Source organism: Haemorhous mexicanus, chromosome 2, assembly GCF_027477595.1.
Source record: "Haemorhous mexicanus isolate bHaeMex1 chromosome 2, bHaeMex1.pri, whole genome shotgun sequence".
NCBI classification, from domain to species: Eukaryota; Metazoa; Chordata; class Aves; order Passeriformes; family Fringillidae; genus Haemorhous; species Haemorhous mexicanus.
This window is the reverse complement of record NC_082342.1, coordinates 90,189,639-90,210,243: the sequence shown is the minus strand read 5'-3', so window position 1 is coordinate 90,210,243 and position 20,605 is coordinate 90,189,639. Positions and strand designations below refer to the sequence as shown.

Genomic DNA, 20,605 nt, shown 5'->3' with positions numbered 1-20,605 from the left:
GGCAGAATCAGTCTGTTGGATATTTTCCTTTTGTGGATGTTCTGTAGAGACTAACAGTCCAATCTTGCAACAGAGATTACAGCTATAGTTGTTCTTGAAGGACAATATATATTTCAAAACAGGCATTTCTCTGATTCATCAGTACCCAGCTTAATGATGCATGCTTTTAAATTTCTTTTATATCAGTGAAGAACTGTGAGGGCTTGAAGGGATGGATTGTTTTTTTATTCTTACATTTTGTTTTTACTGTTATTATTCCTAGGTAAATAGTAGCATGCTTTTAGCTAGCAAGATTTTGAATCTGGGGAGCAGTTACCATCATGAATAACCTTCAGTAACAACTACATGGTTTTCCAGAAATACTCTGAAAGAACCAGGGTGCAGTTACCACCAGGAATAGCCCTCAGTAACAACTGTATGGTTTTCCAGGAACAGTCTGAAAGAACTGGTTAAGGTTTGCATTTTTCTGAAACATTAGGGAAGGTGACAGCTGGTCTGTTGATTTTTGAGTGCATTTATTTAGGCTTTTATTGAAATTCAGAGGAGCCGATAAATGGCATATTAAGGCAATGCTGTGAATTTGGCATATGAAAAAGAAATGGAATTTAGCACTGCTGTGGCAGCTTTTAGGGAACTCTGTATGCAGGCAGTACATTATTCATTGCACAGATGAACAAGACAGGACACAATATCTATCCAGAAACAGACAATCTTTTGTAGGGCTAAAGTGTACCAAATTCTAGGAACACTGCATGCATTAGAGGGACTTTATTTCTGGACCAGCAATCTGAAAGGTTTGGGTACTCAGATTGATAAGACATCCCAGGATCCATATGCAAAGTGGCAGTCCTCACAGAAGATGCTGGGACTGACAATCCCTAAAATGTGGTGCAGAAGGAGTATCTGGACCCATTTTCATATTTGGAAACTGATGGCTTGGCCATAACACTTTTGCTAATGAGATTGCTGAACCTGCTGCTAAATCAGGTTTCGGAGAGTCAAGGGCCTTAATTGTTACTATGCTACAAGAGTTTGTATGACTGAGTCAAAACCAGACAGTGTTGAGGCAGTGCCAGCAAAGCAGATTTTTAAGCCTGTGAACATCACAACATTCCAGGTGCATAGGAGGACTGCAGCTTTTCAGTGCAGTAGGAACAGCAGTCATTGTCTTTTGCTTTGGAGACTGAATGTGAAGACTGTGAGGATTCAGCAGCACCTCTGTCTCAAGTCTTGGTTTTCCACAGCACAGAAATCCAGACATTTTTCATGAAATAAGAATGGCTGAGTGATATCCTCAAATGGAGGGTTGGAACTGGCCTCGTTCAGTCCCTAAATCAGCAAGCCTTCCTTATTTTACTCAAATGCACCCTTTTCTTCTTCTAGGTGAATATACTATTATGACAGCTCATTTTCATCTGAAAAGAAAAATTGGTTATTTTGTCATCCAAACGTACCTTCCTTGCATAATGACTGTGATCTTATCGCAAGTGTCGTTTTGGCTAAACAGAGAATCTGTCCCTGCTAGAACTGTCTTTGGTGAGTATCCCACTTTCTCCTAGGACACAGATCGGATCTTTGTGGCTTGTGAAAGTGATTTGCTGTAATAAAACCACAGTTCACTACTGTTTATTTCTTCTTGAGATGTTGTAAATGTTTTCTCATTCTCTTCCAGTTTATACTCGAAATCAATTTAAAAGCCTTGTCTGGGCTACTTTTTGTAAAGTTATGACAGAAACTGGTCAATCAATTATGTGAAAATTAAGAACAGAAGATAGAAGACTCAGATTAGTGTGATTTGTGTGGGCTTTTTCCATTTCAGTGGATGCTGGATGGTTTAGAAAAAAAGACCATATGGATTATCATACTTAATGTATACCCTAGCTAAGCATTTGAAGCAGATATCAATTCAAGACATTTTGTTTATCTTTGTTGTATGATGTTTATCTGGGAAAACCATGTCGAGGTTAATTAGTGACAATTGTCTCTATTACCATTCAACAAATTAATATGACTTTGCATTTAGAAAATGTATATTTAATGAAGAAATTGTTATGGAAAAAACCTTTGGGGTGTCATTAAATTACTTGGTTTATCCCTAGAAGGCTGCAGAAAATAAGCACTTTCTCAAGTGAAGGTTGATGAAATACAAGATTTTTGCTTGACGAAAAACAAGGGCAATGGGAGCAGTTTATTAAGTAAACTTTGCTCAGATATTTGAAAGGAGTCACTCTTCTGTGCCAGCCTCCTGAAGGCATGTGGCAGTTTTGTTCAAAAATCAGCTCAGCAAGTTGTATGGAGAGAATATAGGTAGTAGCATCACTTTGCTGACTTACTCTAGGTTTACAAAGCTGTAACTGAGAGTTGATTTTTTTTGATCTTGGGGAAATCATCCCACAGATGAAAGCATTGGCCGTTTGTAATTTACTATCATATGGGAAAAGAGGAGCTACAGTCAAGGAAACCAGTAACAGTCAATAATTTTAAACATGCAATCTCTGTATAAGAAAACAAAATAAGTAATCCTACTTCATTCTGACAGTTATTAACCCTGGACTTGTGTTACCCTAAAAATCCTTATTTAAACACACTACAGCTAGAACTAAGCGGAACTCCATAGAATTAAATATCTGAGGGTGAAGGCTTTCATTTTTTCTTATTCCTTCAAACCGTATCATGCAAACACTGATTGACTTCCTGTGGCCTTCTTAGATATCCTGCTGAACTGGGACCTGCTTATAACTCATTTAGGATCCCATAAGTGTTAGCAAACTGATCTCTTGACTCTTTATTTTTTTTTTCTTTGCAGGAGTAACAACAGTCCTCACCATGACCACCTTAAGTATCAGTGCCCGTAACTCTTTGCCAAAAGTGGCCTACGCTACTGCAATGGACTGGTTTATAGCTGTTTGCTATGCCTTTGTATTTTCGGCATTGATTGAATTTGCAACAGTCAACTATTTCACCAAGAGGAGTTGGGCATGGGATGGCAAAAAAGCCCAGGAAGCTGCAAAAATCAAGGTGCTTAACTTACATTTTTTAAAATACCTAAAATAAAAAGCAGGTATTCAGTATAGTTTTAAATAACTGAACGGACCATTTTCAGCTTCTTTGTGAAAAAGGTATTTAATTACCTCATTACATACTTTCACCCTCCTGTAGAGGAAAATTTGCAAGGAACTATGGTGCCTTCCCTTCACAGAGATAGACACCAGTCTCTCTCAGCTGTATGAAGAGGACTGCTTACAGAAGCACATTGGGCATTGAGTACACATGGGATTTCAGTGATCAGACTTCTGATAATAGCGGACATACACCATGAAACATGTCTCTGCAGAGCGGTCCCTGTATGCTCTCCTAAATAAATAACAATGCACACACTGAGTCAGGGTCCCACCACAGTAAAAAAAAAACAACCAAGGACTGGTTCTGTGAAAACACGAACTTTTGAGTTTCATGCTGAAATGAAACTTTTGGGATAGGACTGACTCTTAGTAAATCATCTCCTAGAGAGCTCATACCTACAAGCATCCCAAAAGAGCCTACAAGAGGCCAAGCTGGCAGGGACAATGAGCCCTTCCCCACACCCTTTGCAGCAGCTGGGGAAATGAGGTTCACATCTTGTCAGCTGTCCATGGGGCAGCACCCTATTCAGATGCCAGGCTACATCTCACTGATGAAAGAAGCTGCTAATTCACATGCCAGGTGGGATGTGGGTGCAGGCAGTGAGTCTCAGCATTCTCCCATCAGGGAAAGTCACACTTGAGTAAGGGCTACAAAATCAAGGCAAAAACATCTGTTTGGTAGATGAAGTCAGAATAGCCGTCAGGCATTAACGAGCATGCTTGATTATAGTGCTCAGCTTTTTGGGTCAGTCCCTTGAGAACGTTTCCACTTTCTGATCTTGTGGTATAACATTTTGTTCTTTACGCTGCAGAAAAAAGAGCGCAACTTGCTGGGAAATAAACCAACTAATACCTACAGCACCGGGAAGATGACTCCTGCACCAAACATGCCAAAGGACTCAGCCCCAGCTGTCATCTCAAACACTACATCTGCTCCAGTGAAGCCTGCAGAAGAAAAGCCTGCTGAAAGCAAAAAGACTTACAACAGCATCAGTAAGATTGACAAAATGTCCCGGATAATTTTTCCAGTGCTGTTTGGAACTTTTAATTTAGTTTACTGGGCCACATATTTGAATAGGGAGCCTGTTATTAAAGGTGCCAATTCTCCAAAATAAACTGAAGTACTCTGGAGCCACATGTGAGCCATACTTACAAAGCAGATGCTACCAAGGAAAATTTGAGATCCAGATGACTTTCTACGTTTGGGCAATATTCTTCAGGAAGTTTTTTGCATGTTTAATAATATGTACAAATAATATTGCCTTGATTGTTTCTACATGTAACCTCAGATGTTTTGGAGACGATTATATTACTTACAGCAATGGATCTTTATAAAAGATCAGAAGACATTGAACATGGCTTCTTTGCTGCTGAGTATCTTGCATTGATAGTTTACAAATAAAATAAGTTATATTTTTTAACTGTTCAAGTGTACTACATATCGTGGTTTTTATACTTCAGATGTACAGTCATACAAATATGGGCTTAACCTATATTTTACAGAAGAGCTCCACTATTGTCATCTGATAAGTTACTGAGTAACGCCAGTTGTAAATGTGCCAAATTATTAAGTGTAGGGCTATGTTTGAGCATTTTTACTAGTTACAGGTAGTGCATTACTCCATAGACAAAACTGCTCAGCCCAGTTTTCACTGGAAGTTTAATACAATGCAGTAAATCCTAATGGGACTATGATGATTTTCACTGCTTGAGACTCTAGTTTGCAGTGAAATTACACAGGGAGCAGGATGCTACTTATGTAAATAAAGATGATGGAATCTTGCCCTTAAATGAAAATACAAAGTTTGTTTGGATTTTGCATTCCAAAGAATTCTCTCTAATGATTCTCAGTATTTATTCCAAAAATTAAGAATTATATTGCATGAAATTAACATAGATTAGGAACATATTTGTGCAAATAAAACTTCTAACAACAGCAGCAGACATTTTTATCAGGGTAAAGTAAATTATGTTTGGACACTTTTCCAAGAAGACTGTGTTATATTAGCAGAGATTACCAGAAAAGAATTACAGTATTTCTGCAATAATTATTACCTGTTTCCCACTGCAAAAATCAATCAGCCAACACTAGAAAGTGTGATCAGACAAAAAAAGATGTGCTTCATGACAGCAAGGTGTTTCAGTGACAATATTGACAGAAAGGTCTTTGTACTGTCCATCTGAAACTTTTCTATAAAACGCCTTGCTGCTGACAATGTGTTTTGCTTTCACAATGAATGAGAAAATGCAGTCTGAGTTTTCAGCTCTTTCCTCCTTGGCATCCTTTAATTGTTCCAGAAGCTTTTGTAATTAAATCTTAATGTTTAAATAAAAAATGCATTCAACATTTGATTGCAAAATGTCATTCTTATGCTGGTTGTCCTTTTAGAAAGACCAAAGAGCACACCAGAGAAGCTGAAGGATTAACTGGAAAGCACACATGCACACACTCGATCTCGTGTGCACACACATGACATATCCTCCCTGTTGCCCAGAAAGGGACATGCCTTGAGTGAACACAGTGAATCAAGTTGTTGCAGAATTAGGTGTTATCCTGCTATGGAGCAACAATCCCATGATCTTTGGGGACAGAGTGGAGAGTTCATGCTTCACTTTGAGGTGAGGGTGGGGTCTTGAGGTGAGACTGGGGAGTTGTTTGGCTTCTTTTGTGTCTTTCTCTTCAACCCTTTCATTCCTAAAAATTGCCAAGAAAAAAAATCTCATGTGTCTATTGTTTTTTGAAGCTTTTTGTTTGATGCCGTGGAATGAAAAATTCATAAATTTTTGAGGGCAATAGAGAAGCCATGGGACTAAGCAAGTGACTGGATGCTGATAAACAGGAACAAGGGAAAGGGCACACCCATCTATTCAGCGCTAGCCTGAGCTAAGGCGAGGATGTGGATCTCTATTTTCATGTAGCTTGCCTCTGTGTCTTTGAGCAGCTGCACACTTCCTTGTTCATCATCCCCTTGGGGGATCCCTTTGGCTTTTGTGCTTATTGGAAGGCAAAACTTTAAACAGGTTCCTTGGCTATTTCTTCAGGTGAGAAACTCAAAGAATTACATGACTGAGTTTTGAGAATGAGAAACTCAGAGCCATCTTTGAGTAGCATCTTTTCCAGACCAGTTCTGGAGTCTGCTCAGAGAGTTTCTGTACTTTGTTTTATCTGCTTACACCCAATTCTGACTCTTATTCTGTATTACCGCATTATTTCCTGGTCTCCATTGCAGGACTCAGTGAAAGGATCTCTAAATTTGATCTATTTTACTTACATGGAAAGTAGTCTTCAACAAATATGGGTGTACCTGCAGCATGTGCTTGTGCATGAACACTAGGTGTCCCATAGTTTGGAAGATGCTTCAATAAGCTGATACACTCCAGGCTGGAATACTTAAATGCTATTGCCTCGCATTATATCCTACCTCACAATTCAGATCTCTCCAGAGTCAGTGGAACTCTTTGTGTGGGAGATCACTACTCACTGAGATGGTACCCGAACTGTGGGAGACAGGAGCATTTTTCCAGGTCCTGGCTCAACCAAAACACCTTGGCTTTGTCCTGCCCCAGGCTGGGGTGGTATCTGGATGTGCACCATCTTCCCCTGGTATCCTGTGGAAGTAGCTTGGGCTTTTGGGAATGGAGTGAGCTGTGTCACTGTCCCCAGCATGGGTGAATTAGGACCCTGCAGGACAGAGCTACTTCACAGCTTAGTCATGGCCAAAGGGAGTAATAAATAGGAATTGCTTCTCATTGATTTTTTCATGTATGCTTTAATGAAAAAAGAGTTGAAAAGTGAATTACAACAATTCAGCACTGTAGGGGGAGTGTGTGCAGGCAGCTGCCAAATTTCCTTCCTTGCACCCAGTAAGAATGAAAGAACAAGTCAAATACAATGGAAGAGATTTTTAATTTCTGATATTTGAGCTATGCCAACTTACTTTAAGGATGAATTTAAGCAACAATGTATTTTCTAAAGCTGAACCCTCTTCTGTTATCTTGAGTTGTGTTCTGCTTTTTTCTAAATAGAATGAACTCTCTGTGGAATAACTGAACATATTTATAAAAAACTGAGGGAGTAATGATTTTATGAAATAATCTCATCTTTCAAAAATTCTTGCTCAACATCTAAGTTAAACTTTGAAGAAAAATGAATTAAACTGTTCTGCTCTTCATTTTATGCAGAGAAGATTAATGTATCAGTTGCAGATTTTTTAAATCTGGAGAAAAAGTTCTTTGTAATAAGGATGTATTTCCCCTAATACCCTTGCTTCTCAGATTGGAATTGACACTGAAATTATAAAATTACTTGAATCCTTTCTATTCCTTTATATATTTTTATGTCACTGCAAACACTTAAGTATGGTCATTACATAGTGACTCTCAGATAAAATCCTTACTTAACCAATTTTACATTTTCCACTATGTTGTTATAGAGATTTGTTCAATTTTGAGAAAATAGAAAGATTGGAAGTTAGATTTTATGAAGCCCGAAGGACTTCTGAAGGTTCTTCCAAGGATTATCCCTAATTTAGATTGAAGTGTAAGTGTCCAATTCTGTAATGCATTATTTCCTTTTCAGTGCCATCCTCAAAAGCAATTATCACTTCTCACAGTCATAATGTCTTAAAAGTTGCTGCTTAAATTAGTCCCTGGCTAAAAGCAAAGTAAAAGGTAAGAATATCGATTGAAGAAACCAACTAATTTCAGTTAGATGAATTTGGAGAGTTTTTGAGAAATCCTGATAGGTTTCAATGGACTGGACCAACAGTGAAAGGCTGGATTTGTAGGTAGGAAAATTATTACACAGAGGGCAACTACCCACTATAACTTAACACATAAATGATAATAAATGTTGGAGCCAGCCACCCAAGGCAGTTTTGGCCTCAGTGGATCTGGGCTCAGTTCTTCATTCACTGGGGGCTGGTGTTTTTGATGTTCTCAGGACAACTGCTCAAGGATGGCCTGGCCCCAGAGGAGCAGCCCTGCCTGCCCTGGATGTCTATGCTTCTGCCCGAAGTCTACACACAGCTGCTGAAAAACTGCAGCATGGCAGCATCAGGAGGGATTCTCCCTATCCTGTCCATGAGCCAGAGAGCAGAGAGCCCCCGTGCTGAAGGACAAGAATTGAGAGCACACAGAAATTGTTGGGACGTCTGGGGTTCAACTTCCTACCTAAAGGCTCCAGCAGGAGCAACAGAGACCTTCAGTCAGAATAAACTGGCTCAAGCCTCTTAGAAATATCTAATAAGCCCTCAGCTGGAGGACTCCAGGAACTGTAGGATATGGATTTCAGGTCCTTCCTTCTTTGTCTCAGAGCAGACCCAGTTCCCTTCTGTGCTTCTCATGCTATATAGGTAGCACTGGAGTGCTAGTAGAACCAATAGTAGGGCTCTCTTTCAACACTGAATCTCAGAAAATGCAGGTGCCCAAACTGTTCTGCACTTGAGATGGGGCTCTCAGTTCTAGCAAGTGAGGAATTTGATCCATGAGTCCCATTTCCTTCTTTGGCATTTCCCTCATTATTTATGCTAGCTAGCTCCCTGCAGAGCTACTTTCAGAGACTCATTCTTCCCCACTGCACAGGACATACCACAGAGGCATCCCTCAGGCTGAAAAGATACCTTCTGTGAAAGTGCAATGAAAGGTAAGTTAAAATGTGGATGCATTTTGTTGTGCTGGAGAGTATTACTGAGAACATAAACATTTTACTATCATTACATGGCACGATAAAAAGTTCTTTTGTTGAAACCTGTGCTGGATAATCATGACCCTTACCTGAACATACAACTTGAAAGGCTCAGCTAAGGCAGAGAGTGTGTTTAAAAGTAAAACAGAAGGATGTGAGTATAAATAGGAGGAGCAGAAATTATTGAGGCATGAGTTGTAATAAAGAGTAGTGCTAAAGTATCCCTTTGGCATTAACGCACCGAGGACAGCAGAAAGAAAACCTTAAACATCACCTTTTTTCTTACAGCCTGAAGAGAAGGAGTCAATAATCAATGAACCACATTGCTCCGATAGAGCCTTGGGGATTCCGGACACTCTGCAAGGAAAGAGGGGACACTGTGAAGGTCTTTCTCGAGGTATGAATGACTCGACGGTCACATAAAGTTCCGCTCACGGCGCAATGAGAACCGAGCGCTCAGCCGCCGGTGGGAGGCAGCGAGGGGCGGGGACCGGCACAGTCCCTCGCGCTTCCCGCCGCCGCCGCCAGAGGATCCCAACTCCGCGCCAGGATGCGCTCCGGGAGGGATGGGGCTGGCGGGCGACGAAGAGGAGGAGCGGCGCCCGACGGAGCCGCCGCGGCGGGGAAACCACCCCCGGCTCCCTCCCATCCCGCCCGGGGGTCCCGCGGAGCAGGGCCGCCGAGAGCGGGGATGCGGAGGTGGTCCTGCACTCGCCATTTCTCATCGTAAACCGCCGCTGGCGTGTTTCACCTCCGGGTCTCTGCCACCTGCTATCTGGCTCACTCGTGCCGCCCACCCGGGAGGTGGCAGAGGCACGGCGGCCCCTAGCCACCCCTCCCGCTGGCGGCGAAGCGAGCTCCTCCGGCCCGGCCGCCGCAGCCTTCTCCGATGCTGCAGCTCCGCCCCAGCTGTTCGCGCTGCTGGGCTCCCCGGTACGGTTGCCGAGGCCGGGCTAAGCTTTTATTTATTAAAATTGAGCGTGCGTGTGAATACACACATTTTTCTATATGGCCAGCACAGGGGAAACCCCTCCTTGCATGTCGGGCGCTTCCCGTCCTTGCTTTCCGAACGCGCGGGCGCTGCGAGCCGGGACGTGGGCACCGCGACCTGGGAGCCCTAAATGATGTTTGCATGAGCAGCAGCCTTCAGGAAACCTTCAAATGCCTGCGGCCCGTCGCCGTGTGGCGGTGCCAAACCCCGTGCTGCCGGGACCTTCTCGGGTCGCTGGGAGGCGGCGGCTCCCCTGTTCGCCCCGTCCCGCCTCCCGCCCGCTCCGCAGCGCCGGTGCTCCCGCAAACTTCACAGCAGCCGATCGGCGTGCTGCTTGACCGTCAGCATGGCTGTTCCTGGTGAAATCCAGGCAACCCCCGAGCATTCGCCGTCCGTTCCCTTCCTCATTTTCTCAGGGCAGCAGGCGGCCTGTCTTCCAGCCGCATTTCTCTGCCGGTGACCGAAAAGAGCACAAGCTTTGTAACAAATTATTATTAGCAATTCACGGTAACTGCAATTTGACAAAGTAAACACGAAAGAACTGCTGTATAATCTAGTAAAGAGGCGTTTAGGTTGGAAATAAAAAAAAAAAAAAAAAAAAACAAAAAACCAAAACCCGAAAGGTTGAAAGAAAACCACTAAAGTGAATTACTGAGAGTTAATTGCCTGACTCACGACAGATTTTCCTAAAGATGTGTTGTTCCTTCAAAAATTAACTTCGGGAACAGAACTGCCTATAGCCAGCTCTTCTAGGCATCCTGTAGGAGTTATGCTAAAAGCAAGATTCCGTCTTCCAGCAGATTTCTTTTTAATTAAACAATTAAAAACGACTCCCCCAGGACATGGAAGTTTTGTCTAAGGGAGAAGGAAACCGAGATTTACATTCCCGAGATTTCTGATCACAGGAAAGCGGTAACTCGCTGTACCTCTGTCAGTTTTTTGTTTTCAAATTAGCATTACGTAAGTGAAATTTTGTGACTTCCCATTCTGAAAACAAAGGGGAATATTCCAATTACCCCGATGCCTGGTGCAAAGCTCCATACACCTGAAGAGAACTGAAGTCGCTAAAAATCACTGTGCTGTTCCTAGTGGAGTCGAAAGACAAAAGTTGTCCAAACACAAACTATTTTTGCCCTGAATACACTTGACTGTTGTCTCATTTTCGAGTTGTCACAGCAGAAAAACCTAATTTACTTCGAAGTTCACAGTGTACACATAAGTCTGGTCTTATACATAAGTAACCTGGTCTACAGGATCGTGTAGACCTCTTTCCTCCGTGTATACATTTTTCTGGCATACCTTGTGCATATACATGTGTATCCATGCATTCGTACAGTGCATGCAAACTTCTGCATACATCCACCTAGATACAGAGGCGTACCGAAACACACTGCCTTGCGTTTGTCCATCTGTCCGTGCAAGCAGCCGCACCGATTACATGGATCTGCGCCTGTGTGTACATCGGAATGCCCGTCGCTCCGATCACCCCGACACCAGCACCCGACCCCTCTCCCTCCTTGTGAAGAGAGCACCTCCAGCCCCGGGCGGTGGGGGGCTTTCGGCAAGTAATTCTGGGGTTTGGGCATGAGGACATCCCGCAAAACATCACGGGGATCCTTCCGCCGGCCACCCCGTCTGGGGCATCGGGCTGCTGATCTCGGGGAGAACTCCCGGCTGCCGACTGACTGCGGCTGCCGGGTTTGCTGCTCCCCCTCTCTCGTGTGCGTGTGTGCGCGCCCACTGGGGCGGGGGCAGGGTTCACTTCCCGGCTCCTCCAGTTGCCGGCGAGGCGGGAACCTGTTGGGCAGGGAGCGGGGACGAGGTGCTCTCCGATGCGGGGCGGTCCCCGGCTGCGCTCCGGTGCCGCGCTGCGGGGCTGGCTGCGGGCAGGCGCTCCGCGGGGGGGGCAAGGTGCGCCCCTTCCCCCCGCCCCTGCCCGCCCCCCTCCCGGCCCGGCCCGGCCCGGCCCGGCCTGCCCCGCGGCTCCCGCGGCCCGGCGGGGCCCGGGCTGCTCGGCGCTGTGCACCGCCCGGGGGGCACGGCCAGCGCCAGCCCGGGCAGCGGGAGAGGCCGCGCCGCTGCACCCGGCAACTGGCTGCCGGCAAAGGGGACGCGCCGCAGCTCCGTGCCCGCTGAACACCTGTCAGCCAGCGGAGCCTGATTTATACCTGGCCTCTCCGCTGGGGATTTCCCCCTCGTTCCACTTCTGCTTTTTTTTTTTTTTTTTTTAATTTTCTTTTCCCTCTCGCCTCCTCCCTCCCTTCTCGGAGCGTTGTGGAAGAGAGTGTTTTCTTCAGGGTATTAAGCTGAGACTACAGAGGAGGAGAGGCTCAGACCTTTACCTCACTGCTCATTCTCCCTTCCATGTGAACATTCTGCAACGTTTCCTTCATCCTGCCGCACCTCTCACCTGGCCAGCGCTGTCCGGACCATGTCCGCTAAGCTCCTGCCGGTTTTCTTCCTCCTCTCAGTGTTCCACGCTTGGTAAGTCTGCGCTCCCCTCGCCCCCCCTCCAGCCCCTCTCCTCTCTGCACTGGGGCTGGAGGGCTGAAGTCCCATTTGCCGGAGTTTGCACAATATTCGGCACCCAGGAAAAACAGTGGGCTCTCCCCACCTTCTTCCGCGCCGTGCCGGGGCTCTGTTCCCGAACACGGCTGACCCCGCTCCCTTCCCGGGACCCGCCCGGCGCCGCGGTGCTTCCCTGCCCCGCCTGAAGCCGGAGGTCGCCCGCGAGGGCCCTGTCCTGAGCCGGCCCGGCAGAAAGTTTCCCCCTCGGGCGGCTGCCGGCACCCGGTGGGATGGCGGCTGGAGCTGCTCGGGCTCCCCTCACGGCTCCGGCTTCCCTCCACGCCACCCCCGGGGATCCGCGGGCGGGGTCGGCGTGAGGGACGAGCCGCGGGATGCGTGATCCCCTGGTCCCCGCCTCAGGGCCGGGAAGGGTCTGCCCGGCGGGGTCCGGTATCCCCTCTTAGATGCCAGAGGGGCACAGCCGGCAGCGTCAGCCCTGACCTTTTGCACTTCGGTCTTTTTGGTTGTCTCGGGCTGTCGTACATCTTCACAGAATAACCCAGGCAGAGGGGTCAGCTCAGCTTCTTCCTGTAGGAACCACCACGAGCCAGGCTACAGGCATGCTCAGAGGCCTTCCCCTGTCCTCCCTGGCAGCCTGCCCCACACCTGAGTGGTGTCTATCTCTTAAATCCCCACAGGAACTAGAGGATGCTTCATGCAAGCCTCCACAGCAAGTGTGGGACACACCTATTGCAGAAAATAAACCCTTTCCTGACAATGTCTCAGAGTTTTCTAGACTTCCTTCCCTGCAGATTGTGCACAGTCTCTTCTCTGTCACCTTACAGAATCAAAATTGATGAAGAGTTGGGGAAAGGCATGTAGCCTTTCTTCCTTCCTAGTTTGAGACTGGCTTGTCATCCCCCTGTAGTTATTTCTCTGGATGACAGGAATATGAGAGGAATTAGTAGTCACCTGTAGGGTTACAAAAGAAAAATGCAACCTCAAGTGCCTTGAAGGAGCACTATTGATTTAACTCTGACGAGATAAGCAATGGAAGGGAAATAATAACTTTTTAAGGAAGAAAGCAAAAAAGTTTGAAAAATTTGTGTCTAGTGTATTAGTCTGATCCACTCTGAAACCTCTTCCACCTCCAGTCTGAATGTGGAAGATAGGTAGGGATTTAAATGGTTTGGAGGTACTTTCTAGGAAAGAAGCTGCTAGAGTGAAGGAATCTAAAAGGTCTTACAGTGCTTTGTTAGACTCTTGTTAGTGACTTGTTTTAAAGTAGCATCTCCCTGAAATAGGAATCATGATACTGCTTGAACTCAGTTCTCATTTCCAGGTGCATTCTGAATGCCTGTGGTAAAGTTGTGGTGGCTGCAGCAGAAAAAGACGTATGATTTGTCCTTCTTTGCTATCAGCAATTCAACACCACTGCAGAGCTTCGGCTCGGAAATATCAACCATGTATGTTTGGAGATGATGCCTCCTTTGAGAATGGTTCTGCAACAGCAGTATTAAAACACAGGGCTTATAATGAATCTGATAGGAAAAAATTTCTTCCAAAATCCTTTTGATTTTTTTCAATGCTGATTAGGTGAATTTGAAAAAGAAAAAAAAAGTCAAGTTTTTAAAAAATACAGCCCAATAACAGAAGAATAGTGGTTGTCTATTCAAAATTTTGTCCTAAGTTTTCTCTACTTTTACAGCTCAGTTATATGAGCTCTCTTCAGAAAATCTCCAGGGTCTAGGTTTAAAAATTATTTTTATATAGAAATTGTGCCTACAGCAATTGCAAATTGTGAGGTCATGTTAAGTGATTTGTGGTTAATCTTTAGGGGCATATTGGGTGTAAAGCAGTTTCAGTTTAAAGTTTCATTATGTTCTCAAATAGTGGTCTTCAAGCAATATGAGGGTTGATGATGCTCTGTGATTAAATTTTTATATTTGTATCAGGTTTTTTTGATGTTCACATAGAGTATTTATCAAGTCTTCTGGAAATCTGAGGTATTTTAAAATACACTGGTGTCATTATGGAGAAAAGGAGAGGGAGAGAAAAAAGTTGCACAGATGTGTGTAGCACATCCCATGAACAAACAAGACTTGTTCCTCTCATTCTCCACTGTTTTTCAGCTCACATAATTATTGACATTTGTTTAAAAAAGTTGCAAAATTGAGCAATTGCAGGTGAAATAACACACGATTCCTTCGATAGGTTTCATCACTGAGGTTATCTTTCCTCCTAATAACTTCATCTCAGTCTGACATAGATTTCTCCAGTGAGAGGCATCAAACATATTTGGTTTCTAAGATACCAAAAGATACATCTGATGAAGATATCATCTTCAAATCAACGTTTTAAAGTCCGTGCACAAAAAGTTGCACAAATGAAATTACTCTTGAGTGAAAATAGCTCTTTTTGTGATTTCTGGCCAAACTGTAGTTTCACCACATTTGCATTAATATACTGTTAAAATAAACATAATCCACCTCTAAAGGAATAAAGTTGCAACTCTTGGTGTAGTACTGTTTTTAAGAAAAGTTACTAAAGCTGTAAGGAAATTAAGATTAATTTATTCAATGTGTTTGTGTGCTTGTGATAATCCATCTCAAATTCAAGGAATGAGCTCTTAATTCTAAGCCTTGTAATACATTAAACTCTGAAATTCATGCACTGAGAATATAATAATTTATTAATAGGATAAAATGATCAGGAAGCATTAACAGATCTGAATTTTTAATACTCTTATTAGGCTTTGTGCAAGAGATGAATCAGTTGTCTTGATGTATTAATAAAGTAATACTGCAGATGTTCGCTCTTTGTAAAAGTATATTGTAAACTAGTCAGACTAGGTTCATTAAAATACAGGATATAAAATACTACTCTGATAGCTGTATTATCTTCTAGAGTGTAACTTTTTGAAGACACTTCAAGAAGACAATTTCTAAACAATTGTCAATCATGACCTATCCACAGATACTCAGCAGTTGTTAATGGGAAAATCCTGTTGCACCTGTTGCATCCTTTTTTAGTAATGTAAAATAATATCTGTTTGTTTCATTTGTTTTGCAGTTCTAGAAAGGTTGAAGACGATGAATATGAAGATGGAGCAACTAACCAAAAATGGGTTTTAGCTCCAAAAACACAAGATACAGATGTGACTCTCATACTAAACAAGCTGTTGAGAGAGTATGACAAAAAGCTGCGGCCAGATATTGGAAGTAAGTACTTCTTTCTGCACAAGTGAGGATAAGCTTCTCTGGGTGCAGAGTAGATATGTTACTATATTCTGGAAGTGTGTACAAATATCTGGTGAAGTGTAGATTAAGTTTTTTTGGCTGAAGTTGATTTCCAAGTAAATATTTTTAAAATGCTAATTCTCACAAAGAAATCTGGTGGTAGCTTGGGGTCCTGAAATTTTGTTGGTTTGTACAGAGTTTGTGTAAGGATATGGAAGGGCTAGTCCTTAAGTCTTTGGCAGAGGAACACACCTCTTTTGTCATCCAGTCCATGCTGAAAATCTCACACCTTGAGAAGCAAACAAAACCTCAGCATACTAAAACAAAAAGTAGGACACAGCAAGAGAAGAATGTGCATCTATTATCTTCAAAATATGATCTGGAAAGTTATGTTCCTTAATGCAGAGAATAAGGCACTGGGATCTGCCTGTGTATAGGGCAGCTCCAGAGATTATCTTCCACAAACCAGCAGACATCTCCAACAGAAATCTTACAGAGTCAAAGTGTCTCATGGTCAGCGCTACTACATATAAGTATATAAGAGTCTGTAGGTACCTGCTTATAACCATCTTGGGCTATTACATTGTTTTAACTTGTATAATGAGTTTTCAAACCTGTTGTGGGTCTGTTTGGTTTTTTTTTTGGTTTTGCTTTTTTGTTGTTGTTGTTGTTTTTTTTGGGTTTGTTTTTATTTGTTTTTTTTTTTTTTTTTTAGTGTTCCACCTGTTGCAGTGATTCCTTTTTTCCCGGTTTGCACCCCTAGGGCATACTGGCTGTAGCACAACTGCTGCTCAGTTTGTTCACAGCAAGTTTGTATGACAGAAATCAGAGAGAATTTGTCATTTATATTTACTGTACCTTGCATGTGCTTCAGGACAAACTGAGAATGGGGAATACTCAGAACAATCACCTAATATAATTTGCTTTCCCTAAATATTTGCAGGGATTAGAGGAGCATTCCTATCAGTCATTATAAGTGAAATTATTGTTTGCTAATGGCACATGTATTCTTATGCTTTCTAGGTGATCCCTTTGGATTGGTTTAGAGGGAAGTAAGAGCCATCTATATGTATTCATCATTACAATTATGAGTGTCTCATAGCTACACAATAATGCAACAGTTGCAGAAAAACAAATACTATCCTGTGGTATCAAAAAGAGGGTCTGTTTAGTTCTTTTTATAGCTATTACTTTGATTTTCTATAGTATTTACGAAGATCATATTTGATAGGTGTGTCTGTTTTTATCACAAAGTGACATTTAGATCTCTCTACTTAGTTTGTCATGCTATCTTAGTATCTGATGGAGAGATGCTTTAACACACTTTCACACTTTCCCACCCATATCAACATCTGGAAGACAGTCTCAGACAAATTTTTTTATTTATTTTGTACACTGTGTCCTCAGATCACTGACTAAAGGCAGAGTGAATTACATTATGCTTATGTGGGGCAAAGTAATCGCCTAAAGTCCCCATATCAGTTGCCATAAATCAGTAGAGGTCAGACATATCTTACAACACTGGGAAGTCATTGTTACCAAAATAATTCCTTTTGTGTCTCCACAACATTTTGTAAATCCTGTTTTAGAGAAAGGAGTCAAATTACACAGCTCTTCATATATCAAACAGATTTTATAGTTCTAAACTACATCTATTTCTATCAAGCATCTTGGTCCTAGGCCATTTTTTGTCTTTGATGGCAATCTGGCTATTTCAGAACCTTTGCTGAGTGTTGTTCAAATGCTACAGAAGTCAGTTGATCTCTGCTTCCTCCCCTGGTCCCTCTTTGCACCTCTCCTACCTTTGATGCAGATAAATAACATTGCCCTTTTGAAGTTGTGGAGCTGTCGCATTTGGCAAGGAGAACACAAGGGGAATGCTAGAGAATCCGGCATTACAGATAACTTCCCTGAATTGCTGGCTGGTGCCTCACACACAAGCACATCTTCCTTTCCATCTGGGAGCTGGTTATCCTCCTAATAGGGTGGTTGACATGTCCTGGCAACAGAACTGTCTTGCTGCCCTGAAGGTCTCAGTATTAATACAAATGCTTTAAAGCATTATACATACCAGCTAGAGCACCAGGAAGAAAAGGTAGTGTGCCAGGTAACATAGACCATAAAATAAAAAAGCACATGTTTTGGAAATTAGAGGAAGCATGGAGTGAACCAGTAGAAGAAGTGAGAAGTGATTCTCAGATTCAAGCACAAGTTCAGCCAATACTGAGGGTTAAATCCAGGACTCGTATACAGTCACCTACTCACTAGGGCCTTTACATTAGCATGGTACTGCTGGGAAGGAAGTTGTCTGACCCACAGGACTCACCATTTCACGTCACACTGCTCTTCACTCAGTTTTTCAATCCTTTATTGCAAATCCAGTATTTCTAACAGTGTGTAGCTTTAGCTCGTCCTGAGGAAATGGTCTTTGTTCTGAATGCAGTCAGAACGGCCTAGGAAATACTTTGCACTTTCTAAGGTTAGGATTGCCAGTTTCAGATCACTTGGGCAGACACTTCTGCAGCCAAAAACCATGGAGAGAAGGAGGAGACTGTGGCGAATAAAATATATCCAAGTGCATGCAGGCACAGGCTGTGACTTCTTTGTGGTTTTCATTCTTCTCAGAGCAACTGATATTTTGGCTAGCTCAAAATAGAGTCCTACCTGGTAAAGGTATATTCTGAGTGCCCTTTTGCCATACTGTGGACACTGACATCATCAGCAATCTCATCTCCTCCAGGCCAGCAGTACAGCTATCGGTGAGGGCACTGTGAACACTTAGCTACCCTCTTTCCTCCTGTCACCCAAGCACATCTGAACCACTGTAAAGAGTGTGTAGGTCACTGCTTGCATACAAGGCTAGGACTTTTTTTTCCCCCCTGATCCTGGCCTATACTTGGCCTCAGCTTCTACGTAAGTGACTGTTGCTCAGATCATAGGTACAACTTAACACTCAGCACTTCAGGCATCACCTGTAAGGTTCCAAGCAAGGATTTTTAAAGAGTGGATTGAACAAACTAAATACTGGGTAAAACAGCTAACCTGTGAAAGCTATTAGCAAAGCATACCTTAGCAGGACCTGTCTCACTAATAGGGAATTTCCTTTGATCTTTGGAAACAAAGCAGTGTTCTTCCATCAGGGGAATGCCTGACTGCATCCCCTGTGGCCACAGACTTGGCAGATTTCTTTTCTCCATGAATATCATGGCTTTTGAGGGTTTTTATTTTATTGGTAGTATCTGGAAAGTTTCTATTATACCACAAAAAATACATACCTTTTTGAATTGAAAAAAAAAGAAAGAAGGCACTTTATACTGAAGAGCTAATAACAGTGTACAGATTAGATCAAAAAGAAAAGTGTTTTATGATGTAAAGCATCTTTTCACCAATTTTTTTACCAGCTACAATTATAGATCTGAGATACTCAGGTCTTTTGCGTAGTATCAAAGGCACCAATCCTAGAAAAAGACTAAACCAATTCACAGCTATGAAGGTCTTCACATCTCTTCCATAGGCAGGTATTCTGTGTTTTGTTTCAAAGTGCTTTGAAGTGAAGACCTGTTTAATGGATATGCGTCATTTTCTACCTGCAGGTGCAGTAAGGCTTGCTATCCTGCAAGTGTGCTTTTTTCCTCCCGTGTCACATTGATACAAATCCTGAAACTTAGTAGGGCCAGGTTCTGGCCCTGAAATTTTGCTTCCTCTTTATTAATAAAATGAAACAGAAATATTAGGCAAACCAAGAGGGCGCAGAACAGAATGATGGTAATTACAGCTAAAAATATCTTAGTTTCATTTCAATTCTAGTAATAAACCAGATTTTTGTAACTGATCTTTTTTTTTTTTCTGTGATTGACAGGTCTAAAATTTAAATTACAATGAAAACCCACACAAACAAACAAGCAAAAACAAACAAAAGAAGACCCAACAATGAAGCGAAACACAGTTTCCTTCAAAGGAAGGAAATCTTAATGAAATCTTCCCTCTCACCTTCCTTAGTGGACGACTTAGACCCCAACAAAGTTAAGGAAAAGAAGAGCTACCTTTAGAACCCTACATGGTTTCAAGCTTAACTTCATATGGAATATAATTTGCCTTAAACAGAAAATTTTTAACTAAGTAGAAAGTTTTTCAGTCACATTTCCTGACTGATGTTCTGTGTGGAAACTAATATGTAATAGTTTTCTTTAATTGTGAAATTTACCCATCAAAAATTTAGCATGTGAGAGGTTTCTGGAATGTGCCATTAAGAGTGGGAGGGAAAAAGTCTCACCCTAGATTAGGGTTTGAATGGCAGAGTAGTAAGGCAGTTTGTATTTCATGTTTACATCTTCTGTTTCTCAGATGTATCCTTACATTAAGGAAGCCTCTGAATTGCATATTTTGGAGAAAGCTTCACCAGTCTGTGTTCTGAGACTTTTTCAACAAACACCAATTTTGCTTTTAATGTGTCCTTCCTTCCTTCCTTCCTTCCTTCCTTCCTTCCTTCCTTCCTTCCTTCCTTCCTTCCTTCCTTCCTTCCTTCCTTCCTTCCTTCCTTCCTTCCTTCCTTCCTTCCTTCCGCCACTTCCTTCCGCCACTTCCTTCCTTCCGCCACTTCCTTCCTTCCGCCACTTCCTTCCTTCCGCCACTTCCTTCCTTCCGCCACTTCCTTCCTTCCTTCCTTCCTTCCTTCCTTCCTTCCTTCCTTCCTTCCTTCCTTCCTTCCTTCCTTCCTTCCTTCCTTCCTTCCTTCCGCCACTTCCTTCCTTCCTTCCGCCACTTCCTTCCTTCCTTCCTTCCTTCCTTCCTTCCTTCCTTCCTTCCTTCCTTCCTTCCTTCCTTCCTTCCTTCCTTCCTTCCTTCCTTCCTTCCTTCCTTCCTTCCTTCCTTCCGCCACTTCCTTCCTTCCGCCACTTCCTTCCTTCCGCCACTTCCTTCCTTCCTTCCTTCCTTCCTTCCTTCCTTCCTTCCTTCCTTCCTTCCTTCCGCCACTTCCTTCCTTCCTTCCTTCCTTCCTTCCGCCACTTCCTTCCTTCCGCCACTTCCTTCCTTCCTTCCTTCCTTCCGCCACTTCCTT

The 20,605-nt window shown here is 43.0% G+C and overlaps 2 protein-coding genes across 2 annotated transcripts in view; both read left to right on the top strand.

Moving 5' to 3' along the window:
• Positions 1–5,474, top strand: part of GABRA5 (gamma-aminobutyric acid type A receptor subunit alpha5) — a 54,880-nt gene extending 49,406 nt beyond the window's left edge. The window contains exons 7-9 of the mRNA XM_059839445.1: positions 1,384–1,536; positions 2,807–3,018; positions 3,935–5,474. Coding sequence (XP_059695428.1) covers positions 1,384–1,536; positions 2,807–3,018; positions 3,935–4,237 — 668 coding nt within the window. The 3' untranslated portion in view covers positions 4,238–5,474. The remainder of the gene's footprint in view (positions 1–1,383; positions 1,537–2,806; positions 3,019–3,934) is intronic.
• A 6,411-nt stretch (positions 5,475–11,885) lies between these two features.
• GABRG3 (gamma-aminobutyric acid type A receptor subunit gamma3) overlaps positions 11,886–20,605 on the top strand; it is a 300,729-nt gene continuing 292,009 nt past the window's right edge. The window contains exons 1-2 of the mRNA XM_059839444.1: positions 11,886–12,283; positions 15,380–15,528. Of these exons, the coding sequence (XP_059695427.1) occupies positions 12,231–12,283; positions 15,380–15,528 (202 nt within the window). The 5' untranslated portion in view covers positions 11,886–12,230. The remainder of the gene's footprint in view (positions 12,284–15,379; positions 15,529–20,605) is intronic.